General features: G+C 46.8%; 1 protein-coding gene and 1 long non-coding RNA gene across 6 annotated transcripts in view; one reads left to right on the forward strand and one right to left on the reverse strand.

Annotated features, from left to right (window-relative positions):
* The first annotated feature begins 21 nt into the window (after positions 1-21).
* LOC309637697 lies at positions 22-13,329 on the forward strand. The gene is made up of 3 exons (XR_014250762.1): positions 22-103; positions 10,317-10,629; positions 12,830-13,329. It is a non-coding gene; the product is annotated as an uncharacterized lncRNA (long non-coding RNA).
* Positions 13,330-13,915: 586 nt separating this feature from the next.
* The window catches only part of MAPK14 (mitogen-activated protein kinase 14), a 69,784-nt gene continuing 64,745 nt past the window's right edge, over positions 13,916-18,954 (reverse strand). For all 5 annotated transcript variants that reach the window (XM_082412681.1, XM_082412680.1, XM_082412682.1 and 2 more), the window contains exons 11-12: positions 17,103-17,276; positions 13,916-16,296 (exon numbers count right to left, since the gene is read on the reverse strand). In XM_082412681.1, the coding sequence (XP_082268807.1) occupies positions 16,229-16,296; positions 17,103-17,276 (242 nt within the window). In that variant the 3' untranslated portion in view covers positions 13,916-16,228. The remainder of the gene's footprint in view (positions 16,297-17,102; positions 17,277-18,954) is intronic.

An 18,954-nucleotide genomic window follows, 5' to 3' on the forward strand; every position in this document is an offset into this window, starting at 1 on the left:
CCCGCAGCCACGCCCAGGCCTGCCCGACGGCAAGCTGGGGAGCCCGATTTCCGCCAGCCCCGGGAGTTTGGCGCCCGGACCACAGACCAGCTAGAAGCGGCAGGTGAGCCGCCCTGCAGGGAAGGGGTGCTTCCCGTCGTGTGCTGGGGTGGGGCTGGGGGCCCGATAGACCCGAGGGGCTCCCACGGATGGCGGAGGGCGGGAAGATAGAGCCTCCCAGATTCCTCCAGCGCGGGACTCTGTAGGAAGATCTCCCCGGAGATTCTGAAGACATTTTTGGGAAAAAACAAAGCAAAACAAAACCCCACATCTTTTGATTATGGAAAGTTTCAAACATATACAAAAGTAGACAGACTAGCTCAGTGCTTCTCACATTTGAATGTGCACACGAATCCCCTGGGAATTATACTTTATTAAATACAGATTCTGATTCAGTAGATCTGGGGTGGAGCCAAGATTCTGCATTTCTAACTAGCTCCTAGGCTCCGAAGATCTCTGGACCACACTTTGATAGGGAGGTTCTTTCTAATGACCCTGCATGGCCCCAATCCCACAGCTTCAACAACTACATCAACTCCTAGTCAATTCTGTTTCCTCTACATACTTCCTCCCCCATCATTTTGAAGCAAAACCAAGCATCATATCATTTCATCCATAAATATTTTTTGTATCTCTAAAAGATAAGGATTATTTTAAAAACACAACTACAGTATCATTTTTACACCTAAAATTAATAACAGTAATCCTGTAATAACAACTATCCAGTCTAGGTTCAAATTTCCAGTTTTGAATGTAGTTTTTGCTGGTTTCCTAATGCCTCATGAGGGCAATGACAAGCCAAGGCCTTCTGCCACCTGTGTCTGGTGGCTTGTGCGCCCTGGATAAGATTCTGTGCTCAAATTAAATAACCGAGAACTCCCAGGAACAGGGTCGGGGCGGAGAATGGCTACAAGGGGTCCAGATGCCTGGCCTGGGAAGGGGATTGTGGAAGGGATGGGGACCACTTGCTTCACTTTGTCAACAGTAGAGAAGAAGGAAAGGAACTTGCTCGTGGCCTGCAGAAAGGTGGGGGTCCTCCCTAGAGAGTCTTCTGAACCCAAACCCTATGCCACAGCCCCTCCCACGCAGTCCTGCAGTGTCGGGCACAGCCCAGACCATTGGGGGTTTGGGGGAGGGAGATGCAGGGATCCCACAGAAATGCCCAACAGGCATTGCAGACAGGGAATCTGTCTTACGCATATCTGGCACACAGTAGGATGTGTAAACTATATGGAGAATGAAAGGAAGAGTCAGTCCATTAAAAGTGAAAAAATGTTTATTTAATGAACCCTTGTGTTTGCCACGTACCAGTCATTATTCTGAGTGTTTTACACACACACCTCCCTTAATCCCGGGAAGAGGCCTATGAGTCAGTTGTAGTATTATCCTCATTTTAGAGATGAGGAACCTGAGGTACAGAAAGGTTAAGTAACTCGCCCAAGGTCACACAGCTGGTAAAGGACAGAGCTGAGTTGAAGAAGCTAAGACCATCTGGTTCAAGGCTGTGCATTGTCTCTGGGTTGAGAGGCATTGCTTCTTAAAGGAGATGGCCTGTGTTTCAAATCATCTGCCTCACCCATCGTAAGGACATGTCTACTGATCAAACCATGTCTCCCTCATACATCCTGCCCTAGAAATCTGACGTACTCCCCACCCTCTCCCCTGCCCCACCCCCTACTCCAGCCCTGAGACACTATAGGAGGAAAAGGTGAGGGGCTATGAGCCTGGGAGGGCTGCAGGAGTTTTGGGTCTTGGGGGTCGGTGGCGCCAGTGGAAGGCACTGTGATTCTGAAGTTGGGGCAGGATCCTGGAAGGCAGAGTCTAGGGCTGGACACAGGCAAGAGAGAGTTGTCCGGGAGACTCAGGTTTCCTTCTGGATTGAGGATCCAGTTCTCCAGGGTAGGGATGGGCCTTGAGCCTCTGTGCTGTGTGTCTCGAAAACCAAGTGTGGCAGAGGTGAGCCCAGAAAGGTAAGGAATACCAGGGAAGTGCTCATTGCCCAAGTGGGTGCAATCCTGCAAGGGCACGAGCTGGCCACTCAGGTTGTGGCTCTGAATGCCTCGTAAGCAATGGTCAGGAAGTGACTCAGGCCTCAGACTCTGCTGACGCTGACCCCCACCTCGGGCCTCCGCTGGACCTGTGTTTACTCAGCAGCCAGGCAGCCTTGGAGAGATGGCTTTGGGCGATCCTGTCTGGGAAGTCACGGATGGGAGAGGAAGAGGAGGGGTCACTGAGGACCTTCTGGGTGTCCCCTCCCACAGTCCCGGGGCTCTCTTCTCTTTGAGCTCCGAGGCCCCTCTGCTCTCCTCCTCCCAGACACTGGCCCAGTGTGGTCGGTGTTTGCCCTGTCAATGTCGAGGCAGGGGGTGAGGAAACCAACTTTGGAATGGAGACCTGCATTTCCATCCTGCCTCTGCACTACCAGCTATGTGACCCTCGGCAAAGTTCCTTCCCCTCTCTGAGTTTCAGTGTCCTCCTTGTAAAATGAAAATGATATTAAAACATGATAAGTATATTTAAAGGGTCCTGGGAATGCTTTATTCCAAGTGCAGTAAAACAACAACCCAATGAGGTAGGGACTGTCAATGCCTCCAGCCAAAGATCCCCAGAAACACACCTGTGGGTGAACAAGCTGGGTTTGTCACTCACTGCATTGAGGGGAGAACAAGCACGTGGGAACCGGGGGCGGGGGTGTGTGTGTCTCAGTAAGAGGGTGTTGGAAAGGACTTACTGGAAGGTTTGGGCTTGCGTTAGGCAATTTGGTAGAGGGTATAAGGAAGCTGGACTTTGTTCCAGATGAGGTGCCATCAGGAAGTGGAGGTGATTCTATGATTAGGTGTCTTAAGAAATCTTATCTGGAAGGACGGCCAACTAGGATGAGGAGAGAGCCATAACTGGTAAAGCAGCAGCCTTCACTTAGGGTAGCTAGATGGGAGTGTTTGGTCATGTTTGTGGTTTGGACAATACTCGTGTTTTCTCTGTGTTCAGACATGATTACAGAGTGTCTTGCTTTTGTCTTGATCTGCTGTGGTCACAGATGGCCTTGTCTGCACGCAACAGGAGCACATCAAGATGAGCTGTGCTAGGCCAGCTCCGAGCAATGCCAGGGCCTGGCTCATGGGACTGGGCAGCTCCCAGGTGTCAGGATACCATTATTTCCCTAGTACAGATGGAGAAACTGAGGCCCAGAGGCGTTAAGTTATTTGCCCAAAGTCACGCATGACCAAGAAGGTGGTGGACGTGGTCTTCAAACCTGGTGTCCTGCTCCAGAGTCTATACGCTTAACCACCAGCCAGGCCGCCTGGCGCCCAGCAAGTGCCTGAGAAGTGCCTGTTCTTGTAGTGCTGTCTTCCTAGCGAGCCTGTGAGCCTCTGGAGGGCAGGGACATGGTTTTGGGCTTGCAGACTGACTTCTTAGAAACTGAGACAAAAGCCCCACATGATTATGAGGTTGGGTGTCCATCCTGGCCTCCCAGGCTGCATCTTGACTCAGAAATATGGCAGCTCCTCCGACACTACAGTCCTCGTGGTCCCAAACAGCAGGGCCAGCTACTCAAATTCTCACCATGATTGGCCATGAAGCCTCTACAAAAAGAGAAATCATGACCTGCCTGGGGTCTCGCAAGCATGAAACAGCAAGGGAGCCTGAGAGCTCTGGCCCCAAATCTGAGAGGGTCCCATGCTCCTTAGGGGCTTTTGAAACTCCACAAAACAATCAAAATTGCAAGGAGGTAGGGAGATGCAGAGGGAAGGCCCCCTGCATGTGGGGGCTGCTCTGTGGCTTGTTAAGTTAGTTAGTGAGCCTCAGACAAATTAGTTAGCCTCGCTAAACCTTGGTTTCCTCATCTGTATAATGGGAGTAAGTAACAATACCCACCTCATGGGGCCGTCATGAGGACTAAAAGAGACAACAGAAGTGTCTAATTCAGTGCCTGGCACATAGTAGGTGCTCGCCAGATGCTCCTTCCCCAGTGCTGTCCAGCTTTGCCTCCCTGGCCCAGGTACCCGGCTGCTCTGCCCTTTTGCTGTTCAGTCCCAGCTGCAGAAGCACCTCCCTAGTTAGCTCCAACTCACGTCCAACTCCTTTATCAAGTTTTTTTGCCAAATACCCAGCCCAAGGATTCATACACCCATTCATTCAACATTTACTGTGTGCCAGGGACTGATCTAGATGCTGAGGATGTAGCAGAAATGCAACAGATAGGACTTCCCTGGCAGTCCAGTGGTTAGGGCTCTGCGCTTCCATTGAAGGGGGCCCAGGTTCGATCCCTGGGCGGGGAAATAAGATTCCACGTGCCACACAGCGTGGCCAAAAAAAAAAAAAAAAAAAAAGAAATGCAACAGATAATAATCCCTACCGGGTGGACCTGACATTCTGGTGGGGGAGGCAGATGAAAGACCAGTGAACAAATATACAGTATTGGGTTGAACCATATGACATTGCTGATATTTGACAATTTTATATGGCTCAGTCAAATGTAATACCAGGTAACAGTTAAGTGCTGTGAAGAAAATACTGCCAAGTAAGGAAATAAAGAAGGACTGTGAGTACCGTTTTTAGATGTGGGAGGAGTGGGAGAGGCAGAGAAGGTCTGTATGAGGAGGTGACATTGGAGCAGCACCTGAATGAGCAAGGGAGTGAGCCCGGCAGATCTCTGGGGGAGGAGCAGGTGCCTGCCTTCCAAACGTTTCCACTCTGTTCCCACATCAGACCTGCCCTCCAGCCTCATTCCTCCTGTGCCACACCCTCTCCCCACTCCAAAAGTCTCTGGTAAGTCCTCCAGCTCAGCACACCTGGGGCCAGCTTACTGGCCGCTGGCTTACTGGGCCATCTTCCCGCAGTACCTCTTCCCCTTCTAGGGAACTCAGGGCCAGAACAGAACATCCATCCCAAGAACGGAACATCAGACATGCCCTGCTCACAGGCGCCCCTCCACTGCAGAGCTGTTCTCTCAGCCTCCCCACCCCTTGCCTTGACCCGGTCCTCTCTCCCTGCCTCAGCACTAGCACCCCCTGGTGGAGGATGGGGGTAGGGACAGCTCTGCTAGAGGGGCAGCTCCCCGCACAGCCTTCTTGGGACCCAGAAAGCACACCTCCCCTCTTCACACCTACACCACGCTGTCCTTCACGCCCCCTCTCCTCCACCAAAGAGCCACCTCCCTTCACCCAGCCTACTGGACGGACCCTCCTGTCCTTGACCCAGTCCTGTGAAGACGTGGCCTGGGGTCCGTCTGGTGGAATATTCCAGCAATGTCGAGGCCTCCGCTCCCTCTGATCTCTGCATTGTCCTTTGTAGCATTCACCACACTTTTAATTAATCTGCATTGTCCTCTGTGAGGTGTCCGTCTCCACAAATGGAAAGATGGCTCCATGAGGGCAAGGACAGTGTCTTGGTCACTGCTGAGCCCCCAGCACCATGCTGGCCCACAGTAGGTGCTCAGTAAAGACTTAGTGAAGGAATGAACCAAAGATTTCTGTGTCTCTTGTGGGTACAAGAGGCAGTGAGGGGATGTGGTTTGAGGACCCAAACGGTGGACCTGAGGGAGCAGCAGTAGGGGAAGGTGCTTGGCATCCGTCTACTGTGAGGCGTCTGGGGTGCGGCCTCTGTCAGTTGGGCACCTTCTGTCCTGGAAATTTGGCTTTCACTGTTCTCTCCTTGTTTCCTGAGGCAAGGCCCATGCATGTTATGCTGTGTGTGCAAGGCTGGACCTCTGTGTGGTGGTAAAAAGCTCTTGATTAAAAACCAGGGTGCACAACCCGAACTTGGGGACCTCTTTTCTCCCCAAGAATTTGCACCAAACCTGATTCCAAAGCAGGCCTCTCCCTGTCTACGGCCCTCACTGCTCCCACTGAGGTTCTAGATAAGACAGACCCTCCACCCTTTGGAATTGCCCTTCCTTCCTGGTCTTTAAAGTTGGGCTCTAAACTCACCTCTTCAAAGAGGTGTTCCCGAGTGAACCGCAGACCTGCTCACCCCAGGACCCCTGTACATACCCTGCCAACCCGATGACCCCAGCTGCTCCCCACCACGCACCCCCAGGCTTTGTGACATCCACGTTCTTGGGTGGGCTCGTACTCTCCTGAGCCAGTGGAGAGTAGCCGAGGACTGGGAAGCAGAGCTGGGTTTGAATCTCATGCCAACACATAGAGCTGTGTGACCTTGAGCAGGTGAGTGCATGTCTCTGAGCTTCCTCATCAGTACAACAGGAGAGTGACACCCACCTGGCAGGAGGATTTAATGAGACTGTGGATTGCAAGGTTGCAGGCCTTGTGCGTGGTGCTCCCTTCCGTCCTTCAGGACTGCCATATGTCCCTCCTCTGAGAGTCCTCCCTGACCCATCACAAGCCATGCCCCACCTGCCTTTCCCGGCCTCAGTTTCCTTCAAGCCTTTATTTATTTTATATATACCCTGCTATGTGTCAGGCCTCCGAGGGTAGGCGTTTTGTCTATTTTGTTTGTTGCTGAATCCCAAGTTCCTAGAGCTATGCCTGGCATACATTGACTGACTGAATGGCAGGTACGTAGTAGGGGCTTTATAAACAGGAGCTGCTGTTATTACCATACATCTCTGTCTTATTTGTTTGCAACTGATAGGTTGGCCAAACTCACCTTTATGCCTGGGAGGCAGTCCTGGCTTGAAAGACCTTACGAACAAACTTCGGTAATAGGGTCGCTGTGCTGCCTGGGCTCCTGTGTGACCTGCCCCAGGAAGAGGAGGCTGTGTACCCGGAGGACACCTCAACAGCCTGCTCTTCCAGGGCAGAGGCCACTGGGTCTGCCTGCTCCAGCCTTTCTATGTAAACATCCAACGCTGGGACACATGGGTCATCCCCACAACACTTGTCAGGGTCAAAGAAGTCCAGACAAGACTAGTAGGGATGATTCCAACTCTGCCTCTAACTTGCTGTGTGACCTTAAGTAAGTCACACTGCCTCTCTGAATACTTAGTTTTCTATTTTATGTATCTAACAAATATTGACAGAGCACTAATTACTTGCCAAAAATCGTTCAAAGAGCTTATGTACATGTAACTCATTTCTCTCAAGAACCCTATGAAATGGGTTAATAATACCCTTCATTTTACATATGACAACCATGAGGCACAGAGAGGTGAAGTGACTTGCTCAAGGTCACACAGCTAGTAAATAAATAGCAGAGCCAGGATTCAAGCCCAGGAGTCTCGCTGCAGTCAGTGCTGGTAACCACTATGCTCAGTTGCACTGGATGGTGCCTGTGAAGGGCCAGCCTTTACCTGTTTGGAATCTGAATTTATTCTCCTGATGGTGCCTCCATTATTTGGCAGACACTCATTTTCCTAAAGGCTCCATTTGGCTTCCCTAAACAAGAATCTCCCGGGAGTTCCCTGGCAGTCCAGTGGTTAGGACTCCACGCTTCCACTGCAGGGGGCACAGGTTCGATCCCTGGTCGGGGAACTAAGATCCCACCTGCTGTGCAGTGTGGCTAAAAAAAAAAAAAATCTCCTTTCCTGCCGTTCTTCAAATCTAATAACTGAATCCCCGTGACTTCCAGCAGGAAACAGCCAGTGGTATGTGGGACAACCAGCGCTGGGGGATGCCTAGTGTTTGTCGATCTCTGTGGTATAAGTACCCCCACCATGGCCAAGTTCACGCTACCAACCTGACATCAGTGAACACAGAATTGAGAAGAGGTACATAAAATCAGCCCCCAAGAACCACCACGAGCAGCTCCAGTGCACCCCTGTCAGCGCAAGCAAAGGTGTGGCAACAGGGATGATGAAGGGACTCCTCAGGTACAAACCACCAGCTGGTCCTCCTGGCCCTGCCTCACAGGCCCTGTCAGGCCTCCCCTCCCTCACACTTCCCTGAGGCCGCCCTTCCTAACATGCAGGGGGCTGGGGCTCCAGCTCTGGTCACCTGGAGAGGGTGCACCAGTTGGGCAGCTTGAGAGCCAGGCTGAGCAGGTGTGACAGGTGAACCAGCTGTGACTAATCTTCCTGGTTAGAGCAGCATTGCCTCCTCGTCACTCCCCACCCTGTTAGCTCCCAGTTGCCTCCGGGATAAAGTTTAAACTTCTTAGCCTGTTGGACAAGGATTGCCCCCATCTGGGCCCTGCCTTGCTAATCAGATCCTCCACGGCATCTGTGCACAAACGACCTCTATTCTAACCATCTCACAAACATGCCTTACTCACCTCTGTCACCACACCTTTGCTTGAGCTGTTGCCCGCCTGGAATGCCATTTCTCTGCTTTGCCAAAGATGGGGCGGACCCTCATGCCTCAAGACCTGGCTCTGTAGCACTTCCTGGGGCTGGCTTTGCCAGGCTGCTCCTGCCCACGGGCGCTCTCCCTCCTCTGACTCCTGTAGGATCATGGCTCAGCAGGCCTAGACTTGAACTGTCAGTTAACTTTCAAATAAAACTAAACTGTAAGTTTCTTGAGGGCATGAGTGTCTTAGTTTTCTCTGTCCTCTGTACATACTCAGCAATGTGTTGTAAAGCCTTAATCCATTCCACCAAATTTTGCTGAGCACCTATCAAGACATGGAGGAGACGTGGATGGATGTCATGTACCCTGTCCTCAGGAAGCTCATACCCTAGTGAGGGAGGCAGAGCAAACAAGGAAATGACAACACACTGTCACCTGCAGGTAGGAGCGTAAATTGGTACCAGCTGTTAGAACTGGTTGGCAATTTGCTATCAAAATGGTGAAAATGTGCACCTCATTTCTCCTGATAATTCCATTATGGACGGATTTAGTCTACATAAAGCAGGCAAGGGGGCACACACTATCACTGTATTGTTTATCTTCTATATCAATAAATAGACATTTCCAGCATCGTGAGAAAAGAATAAAGAGAAAAAAATGCCTGGATGGATTGTTCCAGATTTGGAAAGTTGGTGCATATTATTCCCATATGTGCTTTTTACTTGTGCTATATATGCATGTATCTATAAAAATATCAAGCTAGATAATTCTGCAATTTCCTTTTTCACTCAAGATTGTTGGCGAGATCCACCCATGTTGATTTAATCTAGCTTAGACTTCTCAGCCTTGGCACCAGTGACATTTACATTTGGGGCCCAATAATTCTTTGTGTGGCGGGGGTGAGGGGCTGTCCTGTGCATCAGAGCAGCATCCCTGGCCTCTGCCCACTAGATGCCAGTAGCTCACCCTCCACTCCCCAGCTGTGACAAACAGAAATGTCTCCAGACATTGCCAGTTGTCCCTGGGACACAGACGAAATCTGGGGTGGGGTCGGGTAGCAAGGGAGGGCAGAAGGCAAAGTCATGCTAGTTCATTTGTTCTCACTGCTGTGTACTATTTCGTCACAAGAATGCACTACAATTTATTTTTCTATTCTGTTTTTTGGCCGTGTCGTGGGGCTTGCAGGATCTTGGTTCCCCAACCAGAAATCGAACCCATGCCCCCTGCAGTGGAAGCACAGAGTCCAAACCACTGGACCACTAGGGAATTCCCTTTCCTATTCTCCTATTGATGGACTTTGAAGTTTGTGCCAGGCTTTTTTTTTTTTTTCTCTGCTATTACAGATAATGCTGAGTGAAAAGTCCCCATACTCATTTCCTTGAGCCCATATGGGAAAGTTTTTCTAGAATAATTACCTAGAAGTAGAACACAGGGTCATAGGGATGTGTAGCTTCCACTTTTACTAAATCCTGCCAAACTGCTTCCAGTGTATGAAAGTTTTACAATTTTTATGTAGTCAAAATCACTAGCCTTTCCCTTGTGGCTTCTGGGCTTTGTGACATGCTTCAAACGCCTTTCTCCATTTAAATCTTTGATTTGCCTGGAAGTGACTATAGCTAAAGGGAGGAAAGGAGGTGTCCAGTTGTTTCAATACCATTTATTGACGCAGATGACTGAATTATATGCATCTGTGTTTATAAAAGTTATATATTTTTACAGATTTAGGAAATTTTTTAGGAGTTACACCAACCTGCCAACAGCTATTATTTCCAGGTAGTGGGGTAATAGATGTTACCTAGCTACATTCAAAAATTTTCAGCAATAAACATGTTTTACATGTGTCGTGAAAGAATAATAATATGTAGTTAGAAAAAGTACATGGTAGGTGCTTTGACACTAGTCAGCTTGGTGCAAGTTACAGAAACACGTGGAGTGGCTACCTGACTCCCATGGAGGCTGGGGAGAGGCTGGGTGGGGTGTGGAGCAGGGTGGGACTTGTCAGGGGAGAGAACAGCTTCCAGATGGGGATACTCCCTACCACAAGCACTTTGTCAGCAGCTATTATCACATAGGCAATGCCTCTGTCACCAGGCAGAGCTGTGGGTTCGAGTTGGGTCACGCCTGAGCAATGGTGGGGCTGAAACGGGCCTTCATGCACTGGCACAGACGATGACGTTACACCTCATGACCGGCAACAGACGGCTGCGTCGGCTGCCCTGCAAGCGGAGCCAGCTGATGAGGTCAAGGTAACACCCAGGAGGACACACAGGCCCAGGACTCTGCAAGAAAATCCCACTCCCTGTCTGCTGAGTGCCATGGAGGTGAAATCAAAGGTGCATCTGGCCCAGAAATGGCCACCAGCAAAAGACGCCCAGAGGTTCTGTTCTATGGTGCCAGGGAAATGGTACAGTCATTCCCCATTGGAACATCAGCTCCAGGAGGGCAGGAGTCTAACCTTTATTTTTTTCCCCATGTTCTCAGTGCCTGACACATCAAAGTTACCCAATAGCTCTTTGTGGAATGGCTGAATGAGGGTGCAAGTTACCCTAATGACTTCCAATTCCCCTTCTTTTTCCCTGATATTTCCACTTTAAAGTGGCAGATGGATGGGGAAACAAATTATCTAGATCATGGCCCTTAGCCATCTTCAATAATCTTTTGATTCTTGTTCCAATTCATTAAATTGCTGTGCATCTAACTTGAATTACACGGCAAGATGGAGCCAAGAGAATCAGAAACTAATTCTAACACTTGTCTCTTCTTAAACTGGGAACTTGCACACAGCAAGGTTTCTTAGGGCAGATAATCTTTACATATTTGGTTTCTTTCTTTAGATGGTCTTTGCTATTGCAGACTGTCGATTGTAAAAACAGGAAACAGGACAAGATGATTTGCAAGTGATTAAAAGATGATAGTTATTCACTGACTCAGTCAATAAAGATGAGATGCCTACTGTGTGTCAGGTACCATGCTAGGTGATGGGGACACTGTAGTGCACAGGAGAGTTTGTGCCCTCAAGGACATACAGCCCTGAGCTAACATTTATTGAGCACTTACTGTATGCCAAGGGCTTTACATATCTTGACTCATTTAATCCTCACAATGAGGATTGTCAACCTGTGAGGTAAGTTCAGAGAGAAAAATAATTTGCCCAAGATTATACCACTAGGCGATAGAGAGGCTGGGATTTGAACTCAGGCAGACTGGTTCCAGAGTCTGTGTCCTTAAGCTTCATGTTTTTTTCTCTTGAGCAAGTGATACAGACACCAGGCAATGACAAAGCAATGTGACAAGTGCCACCACTGATTAATGCAGATGAGTACCAAAAATAAAAGCACACAGAAGCCACACCTAATCCAAGCTTGGGGATGCTCAGGGAAGATTTAGAGGGAGTGATAGGGAAAGTTGGCCCAGAGGAGTGAGGCAGGAGAAGGCAGAGGGAATATCACGCACAAAGACCAGGAGACAGAGAAAGCAGTGTGCATTTAGAGCAGTGCCACAGAGAGGGAGAGGAAGTGACGTGAAGCTATGGAGAGAGGAGCTGAAGAGAGGCTGAGGGAGGGAAGAAGGTAGCTGCTGTAGCCCTTTGTTGGCCCGCTTCTCTCCGGAGGGTGGAGGTGCGTTTCTATACCAGATGATAAGGAAGCAGGGGAGGGGGGCTGGAACCTGGGCGAGGCCCAGTGTGTGCTGCACAAGATAAGGCACCAAGTGCCTATCCTACCCATTCTAGTCTCCTTAGTCTCTAATTGATTATATTGTAAGCAATATGACAAATGACACAAATATAATGCAGATTAACTGAAATTATTGCAAATCTTACAAAAGAGTGGATTTGATGAACTTGACAAATAATGCTAGAAAACTGCTCAAATCTCAAGCAAAGCCACTGAAAAATGTGGACCTGGCAGACTCAGAGGATGACAATAAAGGGAGAGGTGATAAGGTGATCACCAAGGTGATCACTTATAAAAAAGAACAATGTAAATATCAAGAGATTGAGGTCCATAGGAAAACAGGAAGATCTGTTTTTATTTATTTTTTTTGCCACCGAGTGGCATGTGGGATCTTAGCTCCCCGACCAGTGATGGAACCTGTGCCCCCTACAGTGGGAGCTCAGACTTTTAACCACTGGACCGCCAGGGAAGTCCCAGATCTCAAATATTTTTGAAAACATTCCCTCTCTGATTATGCTGTAAAAATCAGATGGAAAGAATATTGTAGGATACTAAACATGGTTTCACTCGAAAAACAAACATTTGATTCTTTGTTATAAGAATATTTTTAAAATTACAAGCTTTTATAATTTCATTCGGTTTTCATGATGAAAGTCCCCATCAGACTTCCTCTCTCCCCGAATCCCCACCATATACAATGAAATTCTGGTCCCCGTTTTAAGTGGATTCACTTTTAGGTGAGCTTTTTCTGGTGTCAACCCCCTCCCTGAGCTAAACAAGCCCTTTGCTCTCAGCAGCCTGGGAGGAAGGTTGTGTCACAGTGCTGATTCTGGTATGGGAAGGCAAAATATTTCCTACCATTGTCTGATCCTTACAGGGGCTGATGTATCACATGTCACAACTGGGTCTCTTTTCTCTTACCCCCTTAAGAAGTCACTGAGGACAGAACGAAGACAAGAGCCTGTGCTTGGTTTGCCTTCTATCCCTGCCATCATTCCCAGCTGCCAGCCAGGGACCAGACAGCACAGGACAAAACCCCCAGCTGCACACTCTCAACATCCTCACAGGCTGGGCCTCACAACCCACCCTGGGACCCCTGTCAGTCAGCATTCCAGGGCCACTGAGGAAGGAAGCACACCAACACAGGCCCTGAGAACAGCTGTGAGACCTCGTGACGCTTTAATCTGGTGATGCAATCCAGTAGTTTTGAAGAATATTGTTGTCAAGGGCCATATGACAAGAGTCATCAAATACATTTACTCAAAAGTCTATGAACAATGTACACATACAACCTTCTCCCTACAATTTTAAAATAAAAGCATAACTTTCTACAGATAGTCTTGGAAAGTCAAAGCTGAAAAGAACTCAAGCATATTTAAACAAACTTCATGTTTCAGATGAGGAATCTGAAATCCTAGGCCAGGGGTCGGCAAACTTTTTCTGTAAAGGGTCAGAGAGTAAATAGTTTAGACTTTGTAGGCCATATGGTCTCTGTCGTAACTATTCAACTCTGTTGTAGCACAAAAGCAGTCACAGACAATACATAAACAACGTGTGGTTGTGTTCTGATACAACTTTTATTTATGGGCACTGAAATTTGAGTTTTACATTATTTTTCACATGCTACAAAAATACTGTTCTTCTTTTGACTTCAAGCATTTAAAAAGGTAAAAACCACTTTTAGTGGGCTACACAAACAGGTGGTAGACTGGATTTGGTCCCTGGGCCATAGTGTGCTGACCCCTGTCCTAGGACACTCTGACACCCAAGTGTAGCCTGTAGTGTTATACCTTGTTTATTTGCTCTTTGCTTTGGCCATCCACATCAAAGACTCTGACCTGCTTAACCATAAAATGTACAAGCAAGGAGCTCTATAAATGTTTTCTACATTTTAGGAGTAATATTAAGATCTGTCAGAAACATATGCCAGGCCACAGCTGAAAGACAATTGATATAATGCTATATTGTGTATTAAATAAAAACAAGAGAAAAATATAATAAATTTGAGAAACTCACTAAATTTGAAAAATAGGCTTTATTTTAACCAGTGGTATTGTATGACATCCTATATGGCATAACTGAATACAGCCAAGTTCATGAGTACAAATAAAATAGAATTTTCCCTCATTCTCTCTTTCGTTTTCTGTTCAGAGAAATCAGGAGATGGGAGCATTATGCTCAGAAACCAAGGAGCTCTTCCGCAGGCAGGCTCCAGCTGAGTCCAGGCTCCTGGCGCATTCAGCCTCTTAACACGTATACGGTCTCATGTGCAAAGACCTTTATGAAAAAAATATTCAGAGCAGTATTTCTGTAGGAAATCACACTAGCATTTACAACAAAACATGGCTGATAAAATTCATCCTGCTGTGGATCACGAGGATTTGAACTGCATATAAAGGAGATGAGGCCTCTGCGTTCATTTTCCTTTAAAGAGGGGGCGAATTCCGGGTGACTCCCGGGTGAGGTGTGATCACCATCAGCTGCCTCCTTCCTTCTCGCTCCAGTTCACTTGGGGGTCCTACCCTGTCCCTCTGGAGTGCAGGTATCACTGCACTGTGACAGAGAAATGGAAACACCTTGGCCCCAATACAAGATTCTGTCACACAGCCAACACTGGAAGTGGCTCTACGCTTTCTTCTTTCACAAAAGGTTTAAATATATGGGCCCTTATGTAGCACAAGATGCCTGAAATTCAGAAAATTATGAAAACAACTCTTCTCCACCCCTGAGGATATTTCATCTTTATAAAGTTGAAAATACAAAATATTAAAATAATTTGCCCTTTCTCCCCATCAAAAGGAATCATATTCTCAATGGATTCCTACAATATAGAAAATTCTGAAACAAAATTTATTTCTCCACAAACCAAGACCAAGAAGTCAATGTTAAGCTGCCAAGAAGACCCTTTTCCAAAGAAGGGTGGAAAAGACACCTCATTACTTTTCTTTTTAAAAAATAACCATATTTAGACAAAGATAGCAAAAGGAGTTTCTGGCCTCATGAGCTTTTATTTTTCACTTTGATTTTCAGCATTTCTTAGCATTGGTTATTGGGAGTGAAGAGAATGACTTGTTCTCCAAAGTCTGAGATATTCCTGGGACAAGCCCTGATCTTTCCTGGTTGACGGCTCCCCAAAAATAGTCTGTTGAAAACCAGATGGCAAGAATGGAAATGCTATACATCCATCTGTTCCATTTCTTCATAGTTTTCACATCAAAAGCACCTGGAGTATCACTTGTGTTCAACACAAAATAGCACTGGGGGCTGAAGAGAGGATGACATCACTTGCCCATAGCATCAGCTGAGGTGACGTGGATTCTGAACTACCCACAAGGTCTTCACTGGCAAACCTGCCTGGCACCAGGGCCTCCCGAAGAGAACAGGACGAGCAACCGTGCATGCTCAAATAGCAAGACGTGCAAAACACATCATCACTCTGCTAGGAATAAAGAGCACGCAGGAAGTACACTGAGAGCAAGAACCAGCTTCTGACTACTGGGGCCAGTACTTAAGAAACCTCTGCACTGAAGGTGGTGGGTATGCAGAGAAATGGCAAAGACACCCGGGTGGGGGTGTGGGCGTGAGGGAGGAAGAGAGAGAAGCACATATACGCACGCTCACACGTGGTGCCTCTGAAGGCTCCCTGGCCACTTCGGATTCACAAGTGGCGGTCCAACAACGTGACTACTTGCCTGGCTCAGAACTTCATCCGCTGCACTCTCCTAACCAACTACACTTTCTTCTCTCCTTTTAAGGCACAGACATATTTATAGTTTCAGGTACAGCTGTTGAGTTCTGAGAATCACACTAAGCAAGTTAATCACAGACTAGTGCACAGAAGCCAGTTGGTCCTTTCTGGCTGATGCATCACTGAGGGACAGCTCCAGGTGTGAAGCAGCCAGAAGGTGTGAGCCTTCTCTCTATGCCACTGTGGGATGCGGTCAAGTCTAACCTCCACCGTCAAGGTGGGGCCACAGGAGAGGTCAAAATGCCAAAAGCATGACTGGGGTCTGGGATGTTTAATATTTTTCACTTTGCATTTAACAAACCCTACAAGATGGCAGCTCTTGCCCGCCTAGCTGACTCTCACGAACAAGAGCAAGCAGAGGCTGCCACAGAGCATCTGTCACTCCACGTAAAGTCACTGTGATAGTTTGCTCATCATCTCTTACCCTCCACAAAGTCAGACACACACAACACACACACACACCCCTTCCACCATGGAGGAAATCTTTGCAACAAGAGGCACTTGAATGATATTTGGAGAGTTCCCATGAAAAGGCCTTCCCCTCACAGTGAAGTGGGATCAACGGAACAGAAACCAGATACTCAAGACTCCATCTCTTCTTGGTCAAGGGGTGGTGGCACAAAGCTGATGACTTCATCGTAGGTCAGGCCTAGAAATTGGGAAGGAAAAGTACGATGTGAGAGTTTAGACTTTTCACTTTGCTGGCAAGCACCCTAACTTCTAAGCTCAAGATCCTTCCTCCCTGTTCAGGCCGCTGGTTCGATGGGCTACTTCAAATAATTGCCTCATTGCTTGTCTGTAATATCCTAATGGAACGTGTGATTACACAGAAGTTCAAGGATACATATAAAAGAACCATTTTTCTTGTTTCTTTCATCATCTAGTGCCTCCTCTTTAAAGCTCTGGAGAAGATGCTCAAGAGTAGTAAAGCAATCCCACACGCTACAGCAACAGATAATCCTGGCTTTTGGGATTTAACTCGAGTTCTGAATTTGTGTTTTATGGAGAGAATATGAGATTGGGCATGGGAGACCTGGGTTCCATTTCTGGCTGCATCCCTAACTATGACTAAGGTAAGAGATACAATATAAACTCTCTTCGCCCCAATTCTATCCATTGTAAAAATTCCCTATTCCCTACTTAGCTCAGAGAGATGGTATAAATGCAGAAATTCTGAGAACCTCAAAGCTCTATGCAGACGTGAGGGGCTGTGCACAAAATCAGACCAGACAGAAGCATCTCAAAGGTCCAGAGTGTCGTCATCTACAACAGACAGTTTCCATCAGAGGAACATACTCATTCTGCATTAGAGACCCTCATTACAAGTTTTAACGAGTTGGATGTAACCAGAAAAAATTCCACCACCCCCCCACACAGCTTTTGGTTAGTGGTTCACCTAGGAAAGATTTTTAAATCTAAGTTCTCAAGCTAGATGTTCATCCTGCTATGACTTACTTTTCCATTCATCTATAAGGAGGTCCCTGCTTTCGAAAGACTGATCGTAAGGATCAGCCACTGGTTCATCATCAGGATCATGGTACTGGGCAAAGTAGGCATGTGCAAGGGCTTGGGCTGCTGTAATTCTCTTATCTGAGTCCAATACAAGCATCTTCTCCAGCAAGTCGACAGCTATCAGTACCACAGATTGGAAGGAAAAAAGAAGAGTTTTTAACACGTTACCAAAAATTTATGCCTTATTAAGCAAACACACAGTTTTGACCCTTCATACCCAAACAAAGAATTCTCCAAAGTATCTGATCTAGGACATATTACTCCTTTCTTCCTTTAAACATATACGTGTGTGTGCATGCTTGCATGCGTGTATGGATGGGTGCGTGGATTTTGTATTTTTTAAGAATATATCACTGGGACTTCCCTGGTGGCGCAGTGGTTAAGAATCCACCTGCCACTGCAGGGGACACGGGTTCGAGCCCTGGTCCAGGAAGATCCCACATGCCACGGAGCAACTAAGCCCGTGCGCCAAAACTACTGAGCCTGCGCTCTAGAGCCCTCGAGCCACAACTACTGAAGCCCGCGTGCCTAGAACCCGTGCTCCGCAACGAGAGAAGCCACCGCAATGAGAAGCCCGTGCGCTGCAACTAGAGAAAGCCCGCGCATGGCAATGAAGACCCAGCGCAGCCAAAAATAAATAAATAAATTAATTAAAAAACAAAAACCAAAAAAAACTAGAGAAGAATATATTACTAAAGAAGAATTTTAAAAAGTAACAGATTGTGTTTGAACAAGCTTTTGTGGAATGTCAGTGTCAAACTGCTACCACTACGGTCAAAATGTCAGAATGAAAGCCCATAACTAAAGTAATCTACAAGAGGTAAGTAGGGCCGGTTTCTTACTGTTTTGTCCTTTCTGTTTATTACTAACATAAGGCAAGTGAATATTCATCTAATGGATCTAATGAACAAATTGAGGATTTTTTATGGGTGTGGGGATGAGACATGGTATTTGGATAAAATCATTATGAGCAGTTTCAGTATACAAAATAATAGGACAGTGAATAGTCATATGCCCACCACCAACAATTAACCTTCTGTATTTCTTTATCTATATATACATATATTTTTCACCGAACCATTTTAAAATAAAATTACAGACATGAAACTTTACCTCTAAATATTTCAGCATACAGATAGCTTCCTATACAATCATACAACTGTTATTACATATGACAAATATATAATTCCCAAATATCATCTAAAATCCAGTACATGTTAAAATTTCTTCAGTTACCCTAAAGTTGTTTTTTATACCTAGTTTGTTCAAACCAGGGTCCAATTAAGGGCCATGCTTTGCATTAGATTGAGTTTCCTTAGTCTCGAAATAATCCCCCCACTTCTAACCCCTATCTTTTCCTAACTTTGACCTGAAAATACCCACCCCCAGTTGTCTTGTGCTATCATGTACCTACACCCTTGTTTTCCTCTATTCCTTGTATTTCCTGAACCCTGTTAGATCTGAAAATTTGGTAAGAATTGGGTTATAAATATTTTTGGAAAGAATATTTCATAGGTGATGCTATGTACTTGATGGTACATTAAAGCCATTTGTCCCATTAATAATGAAGCTAAATTTGATCACTGGGTTAAGATGTTTCTTTTTTGCCCCAAGAAAGTACCCTGTGGGATACACCAGGTAAATATCAGTTTCTTTCACTTACAGCTTTCAGCATCCATTGATTTTTCCTTCCCAGCAACTATTTCATTAGGGGGTCACAAAACAGTGGGTTTTTTTGTTTTCTTTTTTTTTTTTTTATAATTCTTACAAATGAGGATGTTTTGAGTTTCAGAAC

The sequence above is a fragment of the Balaenoptera physalus genome (genome assembly GCF_965194825.1).
Source record: "Balaenoptera physalus genome assembly, chromosome: 11".
NCBI classification, from domain to species: domain Eukaryota; kingdom Metazoa; phylum Chordata; class Mammalia; order Artiodactyla; family Balaenopteridae; genus Balaenoptera; species Balaenoptera physalus.